Source organism: Tachypleus tridentatus, chromosome 6 (assembly GCF_004210375.1).
Source record: "Tachypleus tridentatus isolate NWPU-2018 chromosome 6, ASM421037v1, whole genome shotgun sequence".
In the NCBI taxonomy this organism is placed as follows: Eukaryota; Metazoa; Arthropoda; class Merostomata; order Xiphosura; family Limulidae; genus Tachypleus; species Tachypleus tridentatus.
The window spans coordinates 76451215-76478097 of record NC_134830.1 but is presented as its reverse complement, the minus strand read 5'-3'; the positions used below and the strand labels follow the sequence as shown (position 1 = coordinate 76478097).

The 26883-nt window shown below is 32.2% G+C and overlaps 1 protein-coding gene across 1 annotated transcript in view; it reads right to left on the bottom strand.

The window, feature by feature from the left end:
- Positions 1-26883, bottom strand: part of LOC143251643 (uncharacterized) — a 206009-nt gene that overhangs the window by 43210 nt on the left and 135916 nt on the right. Inside the window, exons 23-29 of the mRNA XM_076502905.1 lie at positions 23415-23594; positions 22017-22973; positions 19554-19664; positions 10405-10467; positions 6682-6798; positions 1710-1826; positions 103-165 (exon numbers count right to left, since the gene is read on the bottom strand). Coding sequence (XP_076359020.1) covers positions 103-165; positions 1710-1826; positions 6682-6798; positions 10405-10467; positions 19554-19664; positions 22017-22973; positions 23415-23594 — 1608 coding nt within the window. The remainder of the gene's footprint in view (positions 1-102; positions 166-1709; positions 1827-6681; positions 6799-10404; positions 10468-19553; positions 19665-22016; positions 22974-23414; positions 23595-26883) is intronic.

Sequence of the window (26883 nt, the reverse complement as noted above, 5' to 3'; positions counted from 1 at the left end):
TGCATAAAAAACGTTTTACTAATATCTATAGAAACAAAAGTAAAACTACAATCTGGATCCACATTAAATCAAATAGAATAAACATGTAAACAAGCAAGAAACCTCAATAATCCTCATCCCTTCTTTTAGTTTTCCATTTCTTGCTGCTGCTTCATCAGGATGAATCTGTGTAAGAAAGGCCAAAACAGTAGTATGAACAATAATGTAAAGAATTTTACAAAAATACACACAATTAAATTACAATCAATAAAAAAGGGTATTGAATGCACACTTTCAAAAACCATGTTAAACTTTATAAAAATGAAACTTTGTGAAATCTAATGTTCTTGCAGAATGAAACATGTGCAAGTTTAATGACTTGTACAAGTAACTATTAGTGATGCCCAATTAGAAATAAAACTCTAAGTTTCTCATTCTTTTCTGGTGTTGTTATAAATTAGTCACTATGAATGGTTTCATAATACTTACACATAGAAAAACCATAACAAATAATTTTTGACATACCTAGTATTACCAAACAAAATTCAATAATTTTAGTACTTTACCAATAACAAAATAAAAACTCTTAAAAAGTTCTTAAAATAAATAATAACTAACACGCAAACAGTTCAGTTCCAAAGAAATCAACCTGCTTTTTAATTTCATTTTTAAAACACATTAATAAGTATCAAATAAAATTTTAATCTTAATTCTTGCAAACAAATAACATAATATTGTTGTACAGTAGTGCACAGTATTAGTATGTTGTAAATTGTTTCTTGTGACAACTTTTAAAGCACACATATTATTTTAAGATACAGATATGTGTCAATTATTTTTAGTAATTACAATTTCTAGTGAAGAAAGGTCTACTTTTAAAAGAGCTCAGGCTTTAGGGGTTTTGTATTTCTGTAATTTTTTGAAACTGTATGATTTTCTATCACCATAATTTACTAATAACAAGAGTCGTGCTGCAAAAAGTGACATACAGATTTCACTGTTGATGTAGTGGATAAATAAAAATGTAAAATAGTTCACCAACCTGATTAAGGTGGCAAAAGTTAAAAGAAATGAAGTCAAACTAAAAGTTTTGTGAACCTAAGTTTTAAGTGAGATGAAGGAATCTGAGAATTTAGAATAAACAAAAGCTAATAACTAACAGCTAAAAGCTAGTATATATTGAATAATCTGAAAAAAAAACAACCCTTGCAGTAGCAGCAAGTCAGTCTACTTTCCTAGCATATGTTAACACACAGGCTTAGTAGGAAACACAACTTTGTTTTTTTAATGCAAACTATATGTTACATAAGCCAATCAGGATTGAAAGTATGCACACAGACACAACTATGATTATTTTGTGAAAAAACACATTTCTATTCTCAGAAAAAGGATACTGTTTGATTAATACATAAAACTTTAAAGTAAATTGCTGCAATTTAATTATCAGTATAAATTCAAAATATTGTTAACCTTGCATTTCCTAATAAGATTTTGAGTCATCTGTCAATTCCAGTAAGAATCCATTGAATGATGCAGAACATAAAAACATAAAAGTCAACCCAAAAAAATCACTGTATGAAAACAAACTTATCTAGAACAGAAAAATAATGATTTATAAAATAATTCTTTAAAATTTTTCTCACAAGATCACATTTTTTAAAGAGAAAAAAAATAATCAAATAGATCTCAAAGAAAATCACACACACAAATGGAGAAAAAATAAAACCTACAGAAGAAACAAATATCCCTTCATCAGCACTATCCTTTGGATTTCCAGGCTGGTCTTGTGTTCCTCCTCTAACTGTAACCCCCAGGCGTTCATGTGCTTCCCTTGGAATTATAATTTTCTAGACAAAAAAATAATATAAAAAACAGGGTAAATATAAATATTAAGATGATAATATATTTCATGCATAAGAAGTTTGTATTATACATATATATATAAATTTTAATATATATTTCATGTTCAGATTACATGTGTAACTTTTAAAACTTGTATATTTCTATGTAATATCTCACATGAAACACAGAGTTGAGTTACTTGTATATATTAATTATTGTACTGTCAGAAGGTCCTTCCTGTATAATGAAATACAAAATGTTTTCATTTTAACAGAAGTAGTACAAGCACTACTCACAGTACTTCATTTTGTTAATTTGATCCATTAAATCTCCTTTAAAAATTATCACTTCTAAATTTTCTGAAGAAACAAAGTAACACATTTTAAAAACTTATTTTTATGATGCAGGATTTTAGTATCAACTTAAAATTTCATGCAGAAACAAAAAAGTGTTTAAGAAATTGGGAAGTTTTAATATAATGTTAAAAAGATATATGATATATCTATATTATAATATTTAAGAAATATTTTACAGTCTGTTATACAAACAGACAGTAGTTTAACTGATGCTTTATTGATGAATGGTTTGTGATCTTGTTTCTTGTTCTTATTGGGATAATACAGTTAAAGTACATGCCAATTTCTACAAAAAATATAAAATGAAAGCATCACCTGAAGTAGCTTCAAAAAATAAAATTATGATGTGAGATGTAAAGTAATCTCAAAAAGCAAGAATATAATGCAAACTCAATTGAAGTAGTAAAACAGTATCATACAAAGTAAACTAGCCGAACAAGAAAATATAATACAAAGAAAACTAAAACTGTTTTTACTCCACTTTATATTGAATGATAAGAGTTTATATTGTATTATTTTCATTAATATTTTTACAATTAAAAATGTAGTGGCAGTGCACTCACCTTTCAATTAAGAGTTGGTTTTCTTAGGTTAATGGCAAAAGATTCTAGCAATCTAAAATGAAATTATATCCAGGATAATAATAGAAAAATAACTGGAGATTGGCTCAAAATAATATTTATTCAAATAGTGGTTGGTAATATGACTAGTCTTGAAGGTTTTACATTTAGAGTGTTTTTTATTCAACTGTGAAACCTTCTAGTGTTTGATCCAATGAATTTTGTTTGTCTTTAGAGTTGAAAAACCCTCTTAGTCTATGTATTGTTTAAAAGACATATTTTATCTCAATTTGTAGATATAACTTTTTAATAATTGTTCACTTAATTAAGTAGTGTATGATTGAAGTAATGTGTTTTTTTTTAAGTATAATATAACAAATGTGATATTTAGCTCTTTGGTGTTATTGTAGATTATTCTATTCACAAATGACAGTCTTTTTTCTATGATTTCAAAAGTTTGGTTACAGTCCAGTCCTAAATGTTCTCAGCACAGGAGATATATTGTTTAACTACATTAAGTTGGTTGATGTATTTTTACATTTTTTAAATGATAAATAACCCAAATGTTTAAAATGTGTGTTTAAAACAGAGTCTGGGTCAAAAATCTTTACAACTTTTAAAGACAAAAAAAGACAATATATGAATTCCATGCCTGAGATGCAACCAGGAATATATTGAATAAGCCACTAGAATAATTTGCAGTCAAATAAAAGAATGCTGTAACATCAAAACCTACAATGCCAGTATACTACCAATCACTGACTAAACAAATGTGTTGTGCCATCTTCCTGTTTCTTCCATATTATTCTCCATTTCCAGGAAGAATTCCACCTTAGAATACTAGAATCTCTTGCTAGAAAACTCAGAACACTAACTCTTAACTGTAAGATTAATGCACTGCCACTACAACTACTACAATTGTGAAAATGTTAAGAAAAGAACAGAAGAGAAGCTTTGATTAATACAGCAAAGGAGTAACATGCAAAGAAAACTAAAATATCATGTATTTTTGTTATGTTATGTATGTTACTTTGCAAGTAACATGCAAAGAAAACTAAAATATCATGTATTTTTGTTATGTTATGTATGTTACTTTGCAAGTAACATGCAAAGAAAACTAAAATATCATGTATTTTTGTTATGTTATGTATGTTACTTTGCAAGTAACATGCAAAGAAAACTAAAATATCATGTATTTTTGTTATGTTATGTATGTTACTTTGCAAGTAACATGCAAAGAAAACTAAAATATCAAGAAAATGTAATGCAGTGTAAAATAAAACCTCAAGAGTATTATTATATCTAAATTAAAATATTAAAATGGTACAAAAGTACAATTGATCAATACAAGCATACTATGGATGTAATGAAATAAGTGGCAGAAAGAATGCTTACTTGCAGTTAATTGAACAGGATTGAGTTGAAACAAAATCTAACAACATTAGAAGAGAGACAGTGAAGATGCAGATATCAAATGTTAGCTAAACTAGCCAGTAAACTAGAATTTTCTAATTTTTGATATAAAATGCCATATTTTTCACCAACTAAAGTTAAAAACAAACGTATCACATTCAAATATTTTGAGGAAACAAAATCATTATGATATTTTATGTATACACTGTAATTCTATGATATAACTAAAAAAAGGAGAAACAGATTTATCTATATTATGAACTAAAAACCAAACAAACATAATATTTTGTTCCAAGGTTATTCAAATACAATGAATACCCAAATTATAATCTTCAGAGTAAATCTTTAAAATATATTTCCCTTACTGAAAATTTCAAATATATATTAATTTTAACTAGTTTTTAAATTAGCTTTATACAGAAGTAATAAAACACACAATCCAATGGGATAAAACAATGGTTCTTTAATTTTATCTGTCTTTGCTTTAATGTAGAGTAAATGGTTATAAATAAAAATCCATATTTAAAATGTTTATGTCTTAAAAGTTACTTGTTGTACAAGAACAAAATTTTATCAATATCACATTCAAAATAAAAAATAATTAATTGGAAAGTTTGGGTATGGTGATGGTTGTTTCATAACCAAATACTTGAATTGCTTTTTCTAGCTAACTAGCATTGCATTCACTTATTTCTTTCTACCATCCTTTCAACAACAGAAGGCTGATGACTTTAAAAAAAATGCCTGTGTAGGGTGTAGAGTATTTGTGTGAAACTGTTGGTTTGCTGTACCATTAAATGGGGATTTTACTTTGGTCAAAAGACAATTCTGAATAAAGTATGGATACTTACTTCCTTACAAACAGTTTTAAAATAATGTTGGAAAAACAAGTAACTTTGTGCCAAGAGGTAGGATGCACTGAGAGTACCACCTTCTAATACCGAGCCAACCCCTCATATCTTTTGTAATGTTAAATACTTCTAACAGACACTTTTACAGAACACAAAATAATAATGCATTCATTCATGTTAAGCTTGATATTCTGCTTGAGAAAGATGTAAAGCACTAAACATGTTCTGTGATGGTTTTTTAAAACACCCTTTACCATGTTCAAATTTTCCTGAACAAAACTTAGGATTCTCAATGTTTCTCTCAATAAATTTATTTTCTCTATGACAAGTAGCATTTAGATAAAATTATTTTAAAGAAGGGGCTTTCTGTATAAGTAACATACTAAAATATTTTTGTCACACTGTATAAAGAAAGTACTAGTGAATGTATATTCTCAGTATTTATTTTTCTTGTTTCTACAAAATTAGGCAATATGGAAAGAAACAAAGATTTCATCAGGAAATTTTTAAGTGGTCTTCAATAAGCTTTAAAGTTTGAAACTTTTTAAATTCAGTACAACTTAAAAATTAAAACTGATTGTTATTGCTCATATAATATTCCACTTTCTGTTATTTGACCTTTCTTAAAATACTCTGTAAGTACAAGTACAACTGCAAAATACAAAAAGGAATTTCTGGTTAAACATAATTCATTTTGTGGTCCTTAACTGTGTTGTCTAGGAGTACCAAATCAAGAACATTGAAAAAAACACCTTAACTCAATATGGGAAAAAATATAGAAAATTACAAGATGTTTACAAAAATAAATTTAGTATTAAAAGTAGATTTAGTATTAAATCCTCTTGTTTACAGATGTAAAATTGATCAATGTGAATGAAGAGACATTTCAACTTTTCATGACAGGCTCTGTAAAGAATACATGAGTTTGTACACTCATTAGCACACATTAAATATTTATAACTTTTAATGCTATGTGTATCTTCATAAAATTTGGTAGACTGGAAAACCTAATAATATAAAGTATATATTTTTCAATTAAAAATAATTACATATTTCTGTTTACAAACATTTTTAAATGTTAACTCACTACTAGATTAAACATCTGTTTTTATTTTCAAATATGAAACAGACTAACTTAATAATTAATACAGAATTATAAGTCAACTCATACACACCATTTTTAAACACTGTGCAATCATAAAACTTTGTATTTTTAACCAGTTAATGATAATTATATAATTCAACCCATTTTCAACCATTAAATATTACATTAAATCTAGAGTAATTTTATTCACAATGAAATAGCATAAAGTGATTCAAAAATTCTTATCATCTATTACAGGAAAGAAATGTTTAACTAAAGTATATTTTGTTGCTGTTAAAGGCTCCCTAGTGACATAATGGTATGTTTTTTGACTTACACCAAAAACCGGGATTCGATACCCATAGTAAGCATAACACAGACATCCCATTGTGTAGCTTTGTGTTTAACTACAAACAAACTATAGTGGTAAATACATTATTTTAACAAAAATTTAAAAAATGAATTAAAATTTTCCCACACATAGCTAAATTCAAAATTTTTCTAACTGGTGTGCATATATACAATTGAAATATTTTATGGCATTAAAGTGTCAATGATTACACAAATCTGTAATTCTGAACTGAAGAATGGCTTACCTGCCAACCCTTAGGAAGTGGGTCATGTTGAATGGTAAGAACCATTTGATAAACTGGAGCAAGTAGTGCTAAAACAGCTTCTTGGTGGGAAGCTTGCTGTACATCAACACCATTCACCTGAATAAACATTTTACATATATTAGAATCACCATCAACCTGGACCATTTACAGTGAAATAAAAAAAATTAGATGAATACGTGTATTTATCAACAAACAAAGTTTTATACAACATGTGTTTACACATATATGTAGAAGAGTGAACTGTACAAAGTACACATTAAATGTTTGTCAATCCTTTCTCTTTAAATCACTGAGGAATGAATGATTAATACTTGTGTTGTTTATCCCCTGAATTCCTGGAATACAGTGTAGTAGTTAGACATAAAACTAAGAAAATATATTAAAGTATTATTTACTAGTTCAATAATATATTAGCAACCATAACCAGCTTATCATATTCATATAAAATACAGAAAGTTTCTCTTTAACAAAATTTAAAAGATATAAATGTTATAACTTAATTTTCTCTTTATTCACTGAAACAGCTTAACACTTTTGAACCAAATGATAATAATGGCCAACAATAAGATGTAAACTTCTGTATTGACTATGCATATGCATCAGATCTCAAAAGTCAACAAAAGTAGTAAAATGAACATAATTATACTTTTCATCACAAGTAAATTTTTTTTAAATGAAAATAAATGTTCTTTGCCAGTCTACTGGTAAAAAATTGTAACAACTTAAAAAATTAGAAATTTAAAATAATACTACATATGTTTTATCAAAACACAAACACGTATGACCCTGATGTTAGTTACTGATGTGAACCAAGTTTGTTTCCTGATTTCTTATTTTTATTTGGGAGTTTCTCTGCTTTCTTGACAAATCTACCATGAATTTGTCTACCTTTTTTTTTTTTTCCAACAAAAATGTTTAATGGGAGAAAAACTATGTAGAACAAGAAAAGTATCTGTCCACAGTAGCAGGGAAAATTTAAGTTAATCTATCAATTTAAATTACTTTATGGACTTCTTATATTGTGTTGCACTCTTGGGTGCACACAGAACCAAAGCTCTGAGTTACTTTTACCACCTACTGTAAAAAGTAATTGTTGAACATTTCAGTCATGATAAGAACCACTCAACAATAGTATCCAGTAAATCTACATTTTAAGTATTTTAAGAATTTAAATTACGTCACATTTTGAAATGTGAATATTAATATACACTTTACTGTAGAATATCCTACTTACAAAATGAAACTGGGCATCAATATTATTTATGCTTGTTCTCAAGTCATTTCTAAAGGGAATGTTTGAGCTTTGCCTGCATGTATAGCTTTGCAAATAGGACACAAACAAATGGTCAGACAGACACCATTGTTTGCAATACATATATAATTGCATATAGATGTGTTAAGTACACTAGTGCCCAATAATGGCTCCAGTAAGAGGGCCAAATGCTTGAAACTAAAATAAAAATTATACCAATATAAAGAAAGGTCCAAAGATAATTATACATATTAATTTACCCACAGTGTGAGTCTTAAAAAGCTGTTACACTGAATACTCATCCTACCATATTAGTTATGATAAATTTCGATTACAGTTGCAATATTTCACAGACAGAACTCAAAACACCTTTATGTATCACTCAAAAAAGTTTCTTATAATAGCAAAAATATCAATACTTTGTTAGATATGTAGTAGAATAATTTACTAATATTATATTATTAAGACATTTACAAAAGATATTTTCCTTTTAAATTTGCTGTAATTCATCTTAACTGATATGTTTTGCTTTTTTTTTCTCTCATAGTGATTTGTTTAATCATATGTACACCAATACACCTTTTACACAGCACCATTCACCAAGGCATTAGCTATTTGATGACAGAGTTGTCAACTAGTCATTTTACACTACATTGTTAATTTTGTGACAGTTTGTGGTATTGGAGAGTAAATATTACATATATTATATTGTAGTAATAGAAATAAAAATGTACATACACATTCTGGAGGTTTTGTACATTATGCAAATGCATTAGGCAAACTGCATGATAGACAAAAGTATTTTTTCTCACATAAAAATTACCTTACACTCCAACTTGTTAGTCTGTAAAATTTTGCCAATTTTTTTTTGTAGATACCCATAGTAAATTTGAATTATAGTCAACATTTATTCTCTGATATGGGGTTGATTACCCCACACACATTCAGTTAAATGAAGCAAAAAACAAATTTTGGTATCATTGTAAGCCAACTTACTTAGTATCAAAGGCTTTATATTTGCAATTAGTTGACATTTAGATAATAGAAAATGAAATTTATAAGCTTACTGGTAAAATTATATGCTATCAATATTATTTTAATAATTTGGGTAAGTTGAAATTTTTTGTTCCTAGCTGCTCTTTTTTTAGGTTTAATGGAAACATAGCCATATTTCATATTACAATGAAAATTATTTTATACCATTGAAACATAGCTTCTGTCTTTGTTTCCGATGGTTAAAGCGAAGTATACAAATAGGAGTTTTCACTGAATGTATTGTTTGTTATAAATTTTGCACAAAGCTAGACAAGGGTTATCTGCACTAGCCATCCCTAAATTAGCAGTAAAAGATTAAAGGAAAGGCAACTAAACATCACCACCTACTTCTGACTCTTGGGATGCTCTTGTACCAATGAATAGTGCAGTTGACCATTATATTATAATGTTTCCACATCTGAAAGGGTAAGCATGTTTGGTGGGATGGGGATTTGAACCCATGACACTTAGACTGCAAGTCAAGTGCTCTAATCACATGGCCATGCTGTGTCTTTTAAGTGCATTGATGTCTCTAACATTGGATTAATTTTTAAGTGCAAGCTTTCTTTTTTCATCTGTGAGTTACTCAACTGTGTAGACAATTAATAGGATTTGGTAATTCTAATTTGATGCATATGTAAATATAAAAACAAGTGTTAACAAGAAATGAATGTTGATTTACTTTCAACTAAAGTTATCAACATGGAACTAGATATATTCACTTAGTTATGGAAACAGTGAGTTTTTATTTTGACTTTATGCAAGTTATTTAAAAGCACCTGATTAAATCTGTTTAATGCCTACTGTTGTGAGTAGCTAAATTCTAGTTTAAAATACATTTTGCATGTTAGAAACTTTAGCATTTAAATGATAAAAAGACTGGCATGTTCTACACTGAGTGTAAACAATAATAACTTTTGAGTTTTACTATTGTATTTATTTGTGATGATAAATATTATTGGTTGGAAAATATATAGAATATTTCAACAGCTTAAATGACATAATACACTAGATATATTTTCATTTGTATGTTATTAAGCTGAATCTTTGCAGAAATTATTGTAAGCAAAGTCACAACAAAATTTACAATGAGTGTAAATCCAATTGTTGAATTAATATTGCAACAACTATGAATTTATAGAATTTTTAAGTGGTTTACATTCTGCGCACTTATTTTAAAATCAATATTTTAGTAACAAGTGTTGGCTTAATTTTGCACATATTGCTAATTAATAATGCTGATCTAGCTTCCTTAGCTCTAATTTTGTTTCAATGTATTTTACCTTTAATTTTTGAATTTTTGGTTTGTTTGTGTTCTTAAGCTATTCAGAATGGCTGTAGGGATATAAATTTTGGTGAGAAGTTAATAAAGTTGAGTGATTTAAACTAAATTCACATGGCTGTATACTTCCTACCTTAATTAATCGGTCTCCTACATAAAGTTTTCCTGAGTTTGCTGCTGTGCTATTAGGAACAATCTAAAGAAAGATAACACCTTAGATTTATTATACTTTTGTTATATTTTGAAAAGCTTTCATTTAAATCAGATAAAATATCATCATAAATAAAACTCTCACTTCACACTACAATATTCATGGTTCAAAATAAAACATTACTGAACAAAACTCAGTATATGAGAATGGAAAATTAATTGGACTTCATTAAACCCAACTGAAAAACAACACTAAAAATCGGATATACAGAACTTTAAATGCAAATTAGACACTCAGTCCTTTTCCAAAGGCACATTAAAAACTTAGACAAATAAAAAGAAACAAACATGGATGTTTACCTTTCATGGATAAAAAAAAATCTATTTAAACCTTAAGCCTTCATTTTGATAATTCTTTCATTTTTTCTTTAACATTTGTAATAAATATGATCAAGTACTTTTTGATAAACATATATAAAATACCACATTTTGTTCTGTTATTTAATATTTGGTCAAGGAAGCTTTTTTATACTCTATTTTTAAGGCTTCACATTACTACTTAGCCATTTTTTTCTTTAAACTAAATAGATAATCATTAAAAACATTATACTGAGTTGAAATAATTATTTCCCTGGTGCTGTGCAAGTATAACAATAAAATACATACTATTTCAACCATACTAACATGCTTATTATTTTCTTTTTTGCTTCCTTATTTATAGATTTGCCAAGTAAACATTTCATTTATTTATAATATCCATTTTCAAATGGATTTCAAGTGTAAGTATTTAAAAAAATACCATACTGTTAGTGAGGTTTATACTGTGAAAATAGCTGAAACAATTTATATAGATGAAATTCAATAAATGAAAGAAGGTTAGAGAGAAGACGTAAAGTTTTCCCCAAGAAATAATGATCATCTCTTAAGTTGTAAATACAACAAAAAAAGGTCTCAAAGAAGCACAAATCACCTTTAACATAATTTATAATTTTGTACCAAAACCACTGTTACAACTCATTAACTTTATCATTATTTACTTTTTTGAGATTATTGATGTTGCATAGTTGACCTACTGCAATTAAAATCAATTCAAAGTTGTTCAAATTACACAAAATAATTTTAAAAGAATGTTATTTACACTCAAAGTGAACATTTTCTTAAATCAAAAATGTATTTCTGATAATACTTCCTTCCTCTCACATTACAGTTATTACTCATCTGCCAGAGTTTCTTCCCTTGCCTATTTAAGCATTGGTCCAGTTTTTTGTACTTTATTTAATTGCTCTTTGTTTCATGACACTCTTTACCTACATTAATGCACTCTCTAACCTGGAACTGTATATAAACACCTCATTTGGGTAATGTTATCAATTTTTTCAAGACTGAGTCAATTTGCAGTTTCAAACACTGGCTTTTAGTGGAAAGGAAGGGTGGAAAAGTGTGAAAGTAGGTAAGTATTATTGAAAATACATTTTTGATTTCAGAAAATGTGAACTTCCTAAACATATCTCCTCTTACACTACAACTAGAATCACAAATTAATAAGGTAGAGGAGTTGGTGAGGGCACTATCCATACAGAAAGTGACTGCACAAATCATGGGTGCATTAGTAGGAGACTGGAACTCTAGTGGGGAAAATCACACTCTACACAGAACAGGTATGTTCTGCACACAGAACTTCATTCTTGTACTGTGGGTGGAATTTTACATTACTTCATCAGAATCATGACATGAAGATAAGCAACACCAAAGTGAACAAACCTTCTCCTCAACCTGAAAAAGTCAAAAAAGCAATACCCCAGATTCAGAATGACAGAATCTTGTATGCTATACTCTACCTGAGGAAACAAAACTCATCACCTCTGGAATTATGAACATACATCTTCACTCATCAACTAAGTGGAAAGGTAAATACTTCTTGTCTCCATAATTATAAGAAGGATATGGAACAAATTGTGCTCTACCAAGGAATCAGGATGGGACCACTCAACATTTAGAACTGCAAGACAATGGACTCTCTTCCATAAACATTGTACTGAACTACAGCTGATGAAAAAGCAGGACCACAATCAAGCATCAAACCTAAACCAGTATTACAAGAATGCATCCATTGTCACTGTCCAAGGGTGAGCATCAACCATCCTCTCTAATCTCTTACAGAGACAACTTGTCAAAGCAATTGGTTGGTAGTTTGAAGGAATCTTGAGATCCTTCCCAGGCTTAGAGAAAGGTAGAATAATAGCCTGGCACCAGGCATCAGAAAAAACATTCTCCTGCCAGATCCAGTTAAAAACAATCAGAAGAATAACAAGAGAAGCAGGAGATAGATGGTGTAGCATTTCATAGTGTACATCACCAGGTCTGATTGATGTACTGCCAGACGAATGAAGGGCCAGTTTGAGTTCCACCAGTGTAAAGGGACAATTATACTCATAGAAACAATCAGCTTGAAAGGAAAGAGGTGATCGCTCTGCCTGAGCCTTGATGGTAAGAAGGTGGAGGATGAAGCAGAAGTGCTATATATCTGGCAAAAGCTTTCACCTAGAGTATCAACGATGCTCTGGGTATCAGCTACTTCCTGGCTATCAGAAAGGAAACAGAATTATATTGCCCACTGACCTTTTAAATCTTGTCCCATATGACTTTGAAACTGATGGTAGAAGATACGCTGGTTGTGAACTAAATCCAAGGGTACTTCTGGCTTTGATGTCTTACCCACTGAGAATGTGCACAGGCCTGCAGGAAAGCAATGGGGTGAGAGAATGTGTGATACCTACGAAAAGTATCCCAGGACTGTTTTTGAGCCTTCCATGCCATAAGGCAAGCAGGATTCCACCAGGACAAGGATATCATGAAAACGTGTCAAGGTTTTAGGAATGCATTGAGCAGCTGCCTGTATAATACAGTCAGTTACTGCTGCCACACAGCTTACAGACGATGGCATGATCAAGTTCTACGAGAGCAGTGAAAGAGGGCCAGTTTGCTTCCACTGACACTGGAAATATCTGAGAGGGTTTGGAAAGTATGGCCATACCTTGCAACTGAGAAAACATGCCTTGATGGTGGCAGGTGAATGTGATGATATAAATGTCAGAATGAGGACATTGGTCTGCATAATAATTCCATCTTTGCAAGTGGAGATACGCCTCACTGCAGAAGCTCCTTCAGTGGAATAACCAGTGACAATCTCTGACTCGGAGATATTCTTCAAATTCCTCTCAACAGTAACTCCTCGTAATGAATTCAAAGTAGCATGAATTCATCTACTTGATGCTGCCAGAAAGATACAAAATTACAGTTGCAATTCCAACCCAATTGCCTTTGTAAGCAAGAGGAGTTCACTATGTTGAGATGTGGATGTTTCCACCAATATGTTTCCAGAGTAAAGCTTTTTACTAACTTTTGAGAGACAGAAAGTCTCTCTAGTTCCTTCTGAATGAAAAAGGGAGATATTTGCCCTAAAGATTTGTCTGAAAGAGTGGTTAATTGGTTTGGTGTTTAATGGCACAAATCAGATAGGCTATTTGTGCCAAACATCTGGTAAAAAGTTAAAATTAAAGTAAATTTAGTAAAATTCATAAAAGTAAATTAGGGTAAAACAAAACAAAGTTTAAAAAACATAAATAGCATTAAAACCAATGTTTACATCTAGTCTACAACAGTAAGAGAAAAACTACAGTAATACAAGTTGTAAAGGACTTTCTGCAGCATAACTTGCTAGGAAGACTAACAAGTAAGTTCAAAAACCACTGTCAGTCACCTGAAGTTGGCCTTTCCAGTCCTGGTTCTGAGTTATTTGAAGTTATGGCCATTTTCAAAAAGTAAAGTAAGAAAAGTTTAAAAAGACTTGTAGAAAATTTTAATTATAACTCACCAGGATGACTAACGGGTAGTTCAAGTAGCAGCGTTAGTCACCTGAAGTTGGTCTTTCCAGTCCTGGTAAGAGTTATTTGACATTATGGCCATTTTCTAATTTCGAATTAAACTAGATGGTCTTTCATTCTTAAAAGAGAATCACATTAGAAAAGGTCTAATATATAAATCAAAAAACTTAAATAACTTTAGAAAGATTAATGGCCAATAAAAAAATGAAAACATTTCCAAGGTGGACAGTGTCACCAATAACATTAACATTATAGATACACCTTGGGACAGAACATGCTTAAAATGGTGCCGTCGTTGAGAGTCGTAACGATGACAAGAAAGTAAAATGTGGCTTATTGTGATCTGAGTGTTACACAAACTACACACTGGTGCATCAGTTCCAAATAAAAGAAAACGATGAGTTAAAAAACTGTGACCAATGCACAGTCTAGTAAGAACAACTTCCTCCTTCCATTCCTTACGGAAGCAAAATGGCCAAAGTCCAATATAGGGTTTTATTTGGAAAAGCTTGTTTTCGCATTGGTCACACCAAGTCGACTGCCAGCTGGCACTAAGCACAGCCTTGAATACAGGACCACAGTCCATGTATGGAATAGGTACAGTGGTGATAGTGCCAGAGCAGTTAGATTTAGCTGCTATGTCTCCAAGCTTGTTCCTGCGAATACCAACGTGGTCGGGTGTCCAGAAAAACTGGATAGAAGTGGATGTCAATGAGAAATTAGTCAGTTGGTTTTGAATATCGGTGAGAACAGGTTGTGAACCAACGTGAAGCAATTCCAGGGCCAGTGCAGAACTAAGCGAGTCAGTATAAATAGTGGAGTTTGAGTACTGCTTAGCTTCTATGTAATCCAGGACAAGAGAAATGGCATATAGTTCAGCAGTGAACACAGAAGCTGTAGATCAGGGGTTCCTAACCGGTTGATCACGACCCTCTAGGGGGTCGCGAAGCCTTGGCAGGGGAGTCGCGTAGCCTTGTTAGAAGTAGTTTGGGATAACATTAATTTTATTTCAATTACATTTTCATGTCGCGAGTGCCAAAAGGTTGGGAACCCCTGCTGTGGATGTAACCACCATACTGCAACAAACCATGGCAGAGCCCACACAGACACCTGATTTCAAACCATCTGTATAAATAGGAATGGAAGGATGGTTTGAAAGATGTTCAGCAAATAACAGACAGTATTTCCGATCAGGAGCATCTCCTCTTCTCAGATAAGTTAAAGAAATATCACATTTGGGACTGTAAGAAGCTCTGGTGGGATGGTCTGACCAGTAGATATAGCAATGTTATCCAAGGAAAGACTATTTATCCAACTGTGCCTAGATATGAAGGCCAAAAGAAGCAATGGCAGATTGTTTGTTCTGAAAAAGTATAACCCACCGAGGAAGAAAAACACAACCCCAGGTGGGATACTTTGGTAAGGAACGAAGTTTCAAAGCATACAGTAAAGACAGTTGCAAACAACGGAGGTGCAAAGAAGGTTCATGAGACTTTATGTATAAGCTCTAAACTGGGGAAGTGTGAAAAGCCCCAGTGCAGAGCCAAAGTCCTTGATGATGAATGGGGTCCAGCATCTTTAAGGCCAAGGCCCTGGCAGAGCCATAGACCAGTGATCCATAGTTGAGTTTTGATCGAATAAGAACACAATATATCTTTAGCATAGAATGTCAATTTGCTCCCCAAATGGTGGAAGAGAGCTCATGGAAGATGTTTAGTACTCTTGTACATTTGACTCTAGCTGCTTGGTGTGTGGTATAAATGTCAGCTTATGGTCAAAGTTAACCCCCAAGAACTTTATCTCAGGTACCACAGACAGCACAACTTCACAGATATGGAGTACAGGATCAGGGTGAATACCCCATTGACTTTGGAGAGCCAGCAAGTCCCTCTAGTCCCTTATGAATGAAAAAAGGAGAACATATGCCCTGAAGATTTGTCTGAAAGAGAATGTAGAAAAAAAAAAAGAGGTACAACAGGTGTTACAGATTACAGATGTTGAAGATTGCTCAGAATCTTCAAAACGTGGTCATTTTCCTGTGGACTGTTTTTTCATTATTTTATTTAAGTTTCTATTTGGAGGATCCATAATAAAAAAAGAATAATTTGGTGCCACTGACCCCACCCAACATGAAGCTTTATGAGGGGATGCACTACAATGCCAAATAAGGACACTGCAGCAACACCAGGGTTTCATGAGCACCATACCCAAATACCAGCATCAGATACAATGTCCATAACACCTGTTGAGAACATCCAACACTGGTACTTAGTTGACCCTAAAGGGTCCACCCTAAGACTGCCTGTCTACAGGATTTTAAGGCCAGAGTGGTGTGTTAGGGTTGGACTCCTCAACCACCAGGATCCTCTCCTCCTCTTCATGGGTCACCATGCATGGCAAACAGGTGGGTGGATGTTTAGATCTTAGAGGAGGTAAACTGAAAGAACAGAACTTTCCCAGGGAGGCCCCCTCACCACATACCGAGGGGCCACAAAGTTGGAAGCATTCAGTTCTCTAGAATGTCACTGTATGCTGTAGCATTAAGATTTTTGAAGTAAAAAGCCTAGTCCAAACCATGAAAAACAGCTTCAGACAATTATTCCTCCTCCACAAAACTTTACAGTTAGCACTATGCATTCAGGCAGGTAGCATTCTCCTGGCATCCAGGAAATCCACATTCATCTGCCAGACTGCCAGATAGGGAAGCACAATTCACCACTCCAACCAATGCTTGACACTGCACATGGTAATCTTAGGTTTGTGTGCGGCTGCTCAGCCATGGGAATCCATTTGATGAAGCTCCCAATGAACAATTCTTGTGCTGATGTTGCTTCCAGAGGCAGTTTGGAACTCAGTAGTGAGTGTTGCAGCTGTAGACAGACGATTTTTACATGCTATATGCATCAGCACTCAGCAGTCCTGTTCTGTGAGCTTGTGTGGCCTACTGCTTTGTGGCTGAGCTGTTGTTCCTCCTAGATGTTTCCACTTTACAATAACAGCACTTACAGTTGACTAGAGCAGTTCTAGCAGGGCAGAAAGTTGAGGTGCTGACTTGTTGGAAAGTTGACATCATATGACAGTGCCACGTTGAAAGTCACTGAACTCTTCAGTACGACCCATTCTACTGTCAATGTATGTCTATGGAGATTGCATGGCTGTATGCTTGATTTTATGCACCTGTTAGTAATGGGTGTGGCTGAAATAGCTGAACCCACTAATTAGAAGGGTTTACTACATACTTTTGGCCATGTAGTGTATATATATAAAGCAGTTATAAAATTCAAACAATATTTTTCAATAGGAACTACATTTAGCAGCAAATAGCAATAAATAAAACTTTCAGTAACTATCTTGCGACTGTATGAGCTGAGTACATGAAACTTTGGACATCCACAATCCTAGTAAAAAATCCAATTCAGAATGAAGAATGAGTCTCTTCTGAACACTGGAAAATCTAGGCACTGATACAGATGAGAAAGATTGATTACACCATCAGTCTCCTGTTTCTTGGGTCCAACAAAGCTACAGCAATTAAAGCCCAGAAGAACTGGCATAACTCTTTCTCTACTCTCTGACCAACCAAACTCTGATAGCACTAGAACTAAAACCCAGTATCTGTAAGAGACTGAAACCCAACAGGTTAGGTGGATAATAGTGAAGATGTGAACTGAATAGCTAACCTTGACTGATCCAGGACCTGCAGTGCCCATGGATCTCTGGTTAAGAAATTATTGGAACTGAGTACTCACAGACCTGTAAGGTATATAACAATTACTGACACCACTGGCAGCATTCCAACTGGTACCAAGAAGTTGATGTTAGGGGTTGGGATCTTCAAAAAGTGGTACTATGACCCACTGTAGGAGTTGATAAAAGTCAAAACACAAATGACAACAGGGATGAATGTAGAAGCTTACCATTGATCCAACATGCATGTGAACAATGGTGCCAACTCACCCTCAATGGACTTGGTGATCCTGAGAATTTCACAACAAAGTTTAGGTTTAGGAAAACAATATCTTGGACTTTAAGGTTGTAAAGTCTGCAGACCTAATGCTGTCCAACCAAGAGACACTGATCTGTTTGAGTTTAACTACAAACTCTGCTTTAGAGTCCCTAATTTCCATGAGCAAATGTATTCTTTGAGAGTTGGAACATGCTTGTACTTGGCTACATCATGTAGTTATGTCAATCATGATGGATAAGGCATAGCTATCTTTTTATGTAACTCAACAGTAAATCTCTCTGCATGAGCCACAATGTTGGCAAATGGAGGAATAACTATGCATTTGCTCCCAGACCTTCTAGCCACCAAGTCAGGTGCAGGCTTAAAAGCAATCAAGGAAACACCCAAAACATCACACACTTGATGGATCACTGAAGAAAAAGACCCCAGGCAGTTTACCCCAAAGTGGCTTCCTGAGAAGCCAAAAGAATGAAAGAAGGCACAGGAAAATGCAAATCCAAATTCTTTTCAGAATGTCCAGAATCACCCTCAGAGCCCTCTGGAGAAACACCACCAATCATATATATGTCTCTATCTCAATAAGAATAATATCACTGACAATGACTCTACTCTCCCTTCCCCCAGAAGTAAGATAGGAAAGACCTGATTTGGCTCCATGCCAGAAATAACAATTTGAAAATTCATTCAGTATATCAGCTGGCCAATTTAAGAAAAAAAAAATGAAAATCAACTAGGTAACATGAAGAACACTCAAAATATTTCACAACAACCATAGCACAAAGAGAAAGAGATATCTGTTAAAGAACAATTTGTTGAGAAAAAGTGATTAATATTATCTGAATGAGATGCTAAAATACAGTATCAGGATAGAGGTTCATTGATGTAGGAGGAGAATGTCATGAGAAAATATTGTCAAGAACAATTAAGTTGGGTATAAAGACTGGTAAAAGTAAAAGAAAAATGATACCAATGCTTAGATGGGCAAATGTAGAAATCCTGGTAGTATTGTAACTGAAGTTAGTGAAAGAAGGTAAGGATGTTTTGGAATATTATGTAACAAAACATAATCTTGAAGAATGCACACATATACGTGTACTATATCTTTTAAATAAAAATTAAATTTTAAGATTAAAGCAATTAAAACTTACACATGAATATTAATAAACTAGTATTTATACACAATGATAAAAGTTCAGTTTTCATAACTAGAATTTTCGTATATACAAGTACTTATATTTAAATATTTAAAAACTCATTATAAAAGAAACAGCTGTACTATACCTTAGATATGAATATTCCAAGGGCACCACAGCCAAATGGATGACAAGGACGGTCTGAACCACCTATAATACTAAGACCTAAAGGTCCTCCAGCTTTTATCAGTGTAATCTCCTGAAATAGAGGAAGAAAAAGCAAAATGCAACATTTTTTACATGTTAAGGTATAAGTTCTTATTATGCACTTATTCTATTAAAACTTTACAGTGCTATTACCTGTTTGTATCTTTTGTCTTTCATAAATATCAAGTATTTTTAGAAATTACTTACTGATGCTTGAAACAAATCAGTGGTGTTTGTCAAGGTTCTTTCTAGAGACTATAAAAGACCAGGGGTAACCACAAACCCAATCAAACCAGGTTCATGCGATAAACTTTCTGAAGCTCATAGGTTTTGAATATTTTGTATTTGCAAAAAATATTTTAAATACTCTTAAATAGTCAAAGGTAATTACCAAATTTCATTTAAGTCTCATTAAAATACATCTCTCTAAAGTACAATTCTAAAGTTAAAATTAAATGAATAAGGACTTCATTAAATACCATTTGCTAATAGAAAGAAATAAACATTTTTAAAGTTGGTAATACATTATAATTGAAAAATGTCTTATATCATCTTACTGTGATGATTATCAGCAATCTTGATTGATTTATTTATATGAATATCTCTTGTAATTTAAGTCTTACATTTTACTTCTTTTATTACTCCTATTTAAAACAAAAGGAAAACACTTGAAATAACATTTATTACATCCAAGTGGCTTGTCTCAACTTGTTACCAAATAGTTTGGCTCCACAGATCTAAATCTTTGTGCATAAAATAATGAGAATCTGAGGGCAGCTGAAGTATAACTCATTCTTTTTATAAAAGTGTACTTGTGGTAATTCAAGCTGTTAAAAAAAGTGCCTTACTATATGGTTGACCCTTTAATTCAATTGGTAGATTATTCACCTGCCATGTGAGAGGTCTCAGGTTCAAACTTAAGCCAAGAAAATCATAAAAACTGGAATTACCATCCCATGGCCATGAGATTAGGCCTGAGAAAAGGTCTGTTGTACGATTTGACAGACATGGCAGTTTGAGATGTTAAAAAGTGCCTTAATAGCAAGTGCTTTATAATTCAGTTGATAAAGCATTTGTCTCATATGGGTGAGAAGTCTGGGGTTCAAAACTATGCTGAGGAAATGTAAAATGGAAAAATGAAATTACAACACTTTGAAGAAAATTGTAAAGAATATCAAAAAGAAATTAGAGCACATACCCAAAAGGGTTTCATGGTGCTTTAGCAAATTTATTGGTGTATTAGTTTTTCTCTTTGCCCTTATGAAATTTCTAAAAAGAAACGTGTTTACAGTTAATTATTTAACATTTACATCTAAATGTAATGTGTAATGGTCATCTTTGCTAATTGTACTTTAACTGGAGGGATTAACTTGTATATTTTGAAGATTGCTTGGTTTCCAATTTACAATTTGACCCAACTGAAAAATAGTAACTAGCAACTGTTATATATGCCATGTAATGTTGCAACAGCTTAAACAGAACAAGGCTACATGAATAAAAAAACCTATATACATTTAGAATGTTTGATAATCCATTTTCTTCAGTTACAAAAAAAACAACTCTGTGACAGTTACAACATGGAAAATCTGATACCAAAAATTGTAAGTATTAAAAAACATTGTATACACTGAAAATAATATTACTCATTTATTTTTGCCAATGATTTTAAAATAAAATCAAAATTACTACTCGCAAATTATTTTCTGATACTTTATAGACATTCTAAGTTACTAGAATATTTTTTCTGATTCTGAAAAAGACTACAACAAACAATGTTTCTCTTGTAAAATCGTTTTAAATTACCTTTTTTCCAATAAAATTTATTTCATTTATATACATTAATTCTATATTCATTATGTGTGTGTGTTTTCTTATAGTAAATCCACATCAAGCTATTTCCTGAATCCACCAAAGGAAATTGAACCTATGATTTTGTCATTGTAAATCAGTAGATTTACCACTGTATCAGCGAGGCACTATTCATTATGAAACATCAAAAAATGGTTTAAATAGGTGAACATGAAAGAATTTAGATGGAAGAAATTAATTACTGAATTTTTTAGTGAAATAATGTAGATCTCATATAAATACATATATTTTTTATGTTGGAAAATATACTGAATAAAAATTTATTTTTAAAATGTACTAACCTCAGCCCCATTCTATTATCATCATACCAAGATATTATGATTTAGAAACATTTTTTCACTTTCGTTTACATGTATTTTATTTAAAATTAATGATAACAATGAAATTTACAAATTTAATGAGTTACAGAATCAAAATAAAATAAAGTCAAAAACAAGGTTCTTAATTCAGAATAGATTCAGAAAAAGTATATAATTTACATGGATAAAAAGATAATGGTAAGGAAGGAGAATTTCACATAAATTTGAAATCTTACTTCTTCAAATTTGGGAAGAGCCAGGACATTCTTCCTAACATGGGTATTAACATTTTCCTTAAATGCTGACTGGCTGACAGTTTCTTTGAATGTTCCAAGTCTTTTAAGGGAAGTCAATTCTGATCCTACCAGTGCAGAAGGCTCTTCTTGCTGAATAGTTACTGTCATTTGAGAGTCATTTAGCTGAAAACTTGAACTGCTCACTGAAGGTATTTCAGCATTCTGTATGTTTGTTGTATGTGAGTGAATGTTTTGAGATGACTCACCGTACATCTGTGGTTTCTGTGAATGAGCTGAATTTACTTGGAGTTGAGAGTTGATGTATGCTGGAACTGATATAGATGTATTTTGGGGTAACTGTAAATGTACTGTAGAAATTTGTGATTGGAAATTGGAATGTTCTGAAAGATTTTCATTTTCTTTTTCATGTGGCACTAAATGTGTAGAAAAGACATGGGCTTGAGAGTCAGGATATTTTAACTGAAGGTTTGAAATTGGCACATAACATGCATGCTCATGTCTCGGTGTTGGACTGTTGGTATAAGTGGCTGATAAAGATTGAGAATGTAGATCAGCATCAGTGAAACTCGAAAAGCTCCTAGATCTTAGAGGCTGAGCTGAAGTGATTGGCACAGTAGGGAATGCACCCAGCATGGAAGGATGAGAAAATGGCGTTGTTGGGCTTCTGGCAATGAAGGTACTGGTGGTTTGAGTACTGGTAGATGGAGAAAGGTATGGAAATGTTCCCACAGGATCACTATTAAGGCCAGGTAGTTTAGTGAAGATGGAATATGTTGGCTTTCCATCTTTTTTGTAACTGTCCACATAGGATGGTCTGTTAACCATGTAAGAGTCTGAAGAATACAGACTGTTATAGGACTTTTGTATCTCTAGCGTTTTAGCAGATTTCTCAGAAGTGATCAGCATACTGGATTCTTTGAATCCTTTAGGCACCAGCTATACATTACAAATAAGTCTGGTTAAAATATATTATCATCAATCTAAAGATACTGAAGGAATAAACAGAAATTTTATATTTGATGTAATTTTAAGTTATATAAGAAAAAACTTATAAAACAACAAGATTACGTTCTTTGACCAAAAAAATAAAAGAATGCTAAAAGCTTTTGTGATACAAAGTATAGAAAATAATAATAAATCATAACTAAAAAAAGCTAATAATATGAGCACTTTCTGAAATTATAAATTTCTTTTTGAAAAGTGATTTGTACTAAAAGGCTTTCTGGTCTGAAAAAAATTGCTGCTTTTATAGTTGATTTCTTTCCCTCATCCATTTTGAAATAATCAAAAGTAAGTTAACTTTACTACATATTTGATGCTATGTTTCAAAGACCTAAGATTCTTTTGGTATAAATCATAAGTTTTCAATTTTCTTACATGATCTCGTTGGACAACTATTCGAACAAATCTCTCTAATCCCATAAGCATGCTGACTGCTTGGTCATGACGAGCATCTTCCACATCCACTCCATTAATTGATAGAATTTTGTCTCCTACTTTTAGTTTTCCATCTTTGGCAGCAGCTCCATTTTCAGCCATACAAGAGATATATATACCCTGCAAAGAAGACAGAAGATGGAAATGCCCACTTATGCCCTTTAAAAAGATCAGATATTTTGAGGAGTAAACAAAAGAAATGTATGAGACTTGTAGAAATATATGATGTATATAAATGTTTTCCCACTCAACCTCAAAAGTGCTACTCAACCTACAATAATGAATTAAAGATGCACAAGACATTATGGCATAGTAAATGATACAATATATGCATGCTTCTATACAAAGTATAATAAAGAAACATAAAATCTCTAGAAATGATGGATAGATTTATAAGTTCTGTGAATGATTCTCAGGTCTTGTCTTTTTCCATTATAATGATGCATAAGAGGTAAATATTTATTTAGTATAAACAGTATATATAATATTTTAAGTTGCATACAAAATATAGAAAAAAAATACAGGAACCTAATATTAAATATACATAAGAGTTCTTAAGAAAGAGATAATATGCACTAACCCTTTCACAACAGGTCATGCATCAAAGCCCATGTCATGGCATTTGTTGACTTTGCATTCAAAATTTTATTGAACTACAATATTATGAATTTATGTTAATAAGTTTCAAATCAAATTATATATAATATTCAAGTCTGAATTATAATCTACAAGTTAGTTTCTTAAGTTAAAAGTAAACATTAAAAGAACACACCTAAATATAAATTTCTGTTAGTCACATGGATGATGAACGCAGCACTCTTAAAAATTAGATGTTTGGGGTGTCAAAGCACTAAGTCTATAGTTTTGTATGAATTAGGAACTAAAATTAGTAATATTCACAAGCTAGAATATAAACAAAAACCTCATATCTTTTTATTTTGCTGAAAAATTGCTTATGCACTAAATCAAACATAGGGGACCAGTCCACCTCTTTCTATTTTTGGAAATGGTCCCTTATATACATTTACTTCAACATATGATGTGAATAATTAATCAACAGCTTAGAATCTCTCCCCTCATGATTTTCTCAGCAATTTTAATCTGTTAAAAGGCTACCACATTCTTCCAAAGCAAGATTTCAAGAAGGTAGATTGTGTCTTTAGTTTCTTCCAAGTTTAATACTTTTTAAACCTAAATACAGCTTCGTTATTAAGCTTGATAACTTATAGTTGAAATTATATGGTATCAATATAGCAACTCATGATTTTTTTGGTTATTGAAATGTATACATAAAACCTGAAAGAAATATATTGTTTGATATCTTTCACATACAAAATTTTAAAAGGCTTAACAACCTGTGTCTATTTTCAGAAACAAATCATTAGTAAAAATATTTCATTGAAAAATATTGTGAAGGTACACCTACTGTATTAAAAGTTATACTGTAAATACTTAACGTGTGCAAATGTATTTATGAACTCGTGTATATTTACCAAGCCCATTGGGAAGGGGTTAAATGGTGCACAATATAGACAGATCATTTCACAGTCATCTATAAGAAAAGTGACTAAACAAATCCAGAGGTTTGTTTTATGTCCTGATACATCTCATACAATTTATAAAATTAGTTGAAGCCTAAGTTGTGTTGAGAGTTTTAAGAGTTATAACAACTACTACCTAATACTTTTCCTGCCCTAAGGTTATCTTTCTTGTGTAGATTATGGTTATAAATCTTCCAGGAAGTTTTGAAAATCAACTACAGTGACCAGATATCCTGGTTTGGCCAGTTTTTTGGGATACTTCCATGCTGTCCTACTAATTCTTTTGGAATGCTTAAGTATTCTGATTTTCATTTTTGTCAGGACTCTATCTTTATTATACATGTTAGTTGGTTGATTTAGTGTTTTATGGTACAAATCAGCTAGGCTATCTGCGCCAAACATCCAGTAAAAAAGTAAAAGTAAATGTAGTAAAATTCATAAAAAGAAATGAAGGTAAAACAAAAGAGCATTGAAAAAACATAAATAGCATAAAACCAATGTGACATCTAGTCTACAATGTTAAGAGAGATACCAGAGTAAAAGAAGGTGTAAAAGACTTTCCATAGCATAATGGTAATTACCATAACCCGCCAGGACCACTAACAGGTAAGTACAAGAACCACCGTCAGTCACCTGAAATTGGCCTTTCCAGTCCTGGTTCCAGGTTATGTGTCATTACAGCCATTATCAAAGGGTAAATTAATAAAAGTGTTAAAAGACATGCAGCAAAATTGTAATAATAACTCACCAGGATGACTAACGGGTAGTTCAAACAGCAGTGTTAGTCACCTGAAGTAGGCCTTTCCAGTCCTGGTGTCGAGTTATTTAATGTTATGGCCATTTTCTAATTTCAAATCGAACTAGAGAGATTGTGACTCTTAAAAGGGAACCACAATAAAAAAGGTTTAATGAAGAAATATAAAACACTTACATGACATTAAAAAGATTAATGGCCAATAAAAAACTAAAAACTTTATCAAGGTGGACAGTGTTACCATCACCAATAACACTGTCTAATGTTAAGGACAAACCTTGGGTAAGAACATGTTTAAAATGGTGCTGTCGTTGTGAATCATAATGATGACAAGAAAGTAAAATGTGGCCTATTGTGATCTGAGTGTTACACAAACTACACACTGGTACATCAATTCCAGATAAAAGAAAATGATGAGTTAAAAAACTGTGACCAATGCATAGTCTAGTAAGAACAACTTCCTCCTTCCAAACATTACGGAAGCTAAACGGCCAAAATCCAGTATAGGGTTTTATTTGGAAAAGCTTGTTGTCATGTTGCTCACTCCAAGTTGACTGCCAGCTGGCACGGAGCACAGCCTTGAATACAGGACCATAGTCCATGTATAGAATAGGCACAGTGGTGATAGTGCCAGAGCAGATAGATTTAGTTGCTGTGTCTGCAAGCTCGTTCCTGTGAATACCAACATGGCCTGGTATCCAGAAAAACTGAATAGAAGTAGATGTCAATAAGAAATTGGCCAATTGGTTTTGAATATCAGCGAGAACAGGGTGTGAACTAACGTGAAGTGATTCCAGGGCCAGTAGAGAACTAAGCTAGTCAGTATAAACAGTGCAGTTGGAGGACTGCTTAGCTTCAATATGATCCAGGGCAAGAGAAATGGCATACAGTTCAGCAGTGAACACAGAAGCTATTGAGGGGATTCTGTGTGCAACCACCCAACCATAACAACAAACCATGGCAGAGCCCACAGAGTCACCTGACTTGGAACCATCCGTATAAATTGGAATGGAAATATTGTTCGAAAGATGTTCAGTAAATAAAAGACGGTACTTCCAATCAGGAATATCTGCTTTTCTCACATGACTTAAAAAAATGTCACATTTGGACTCTG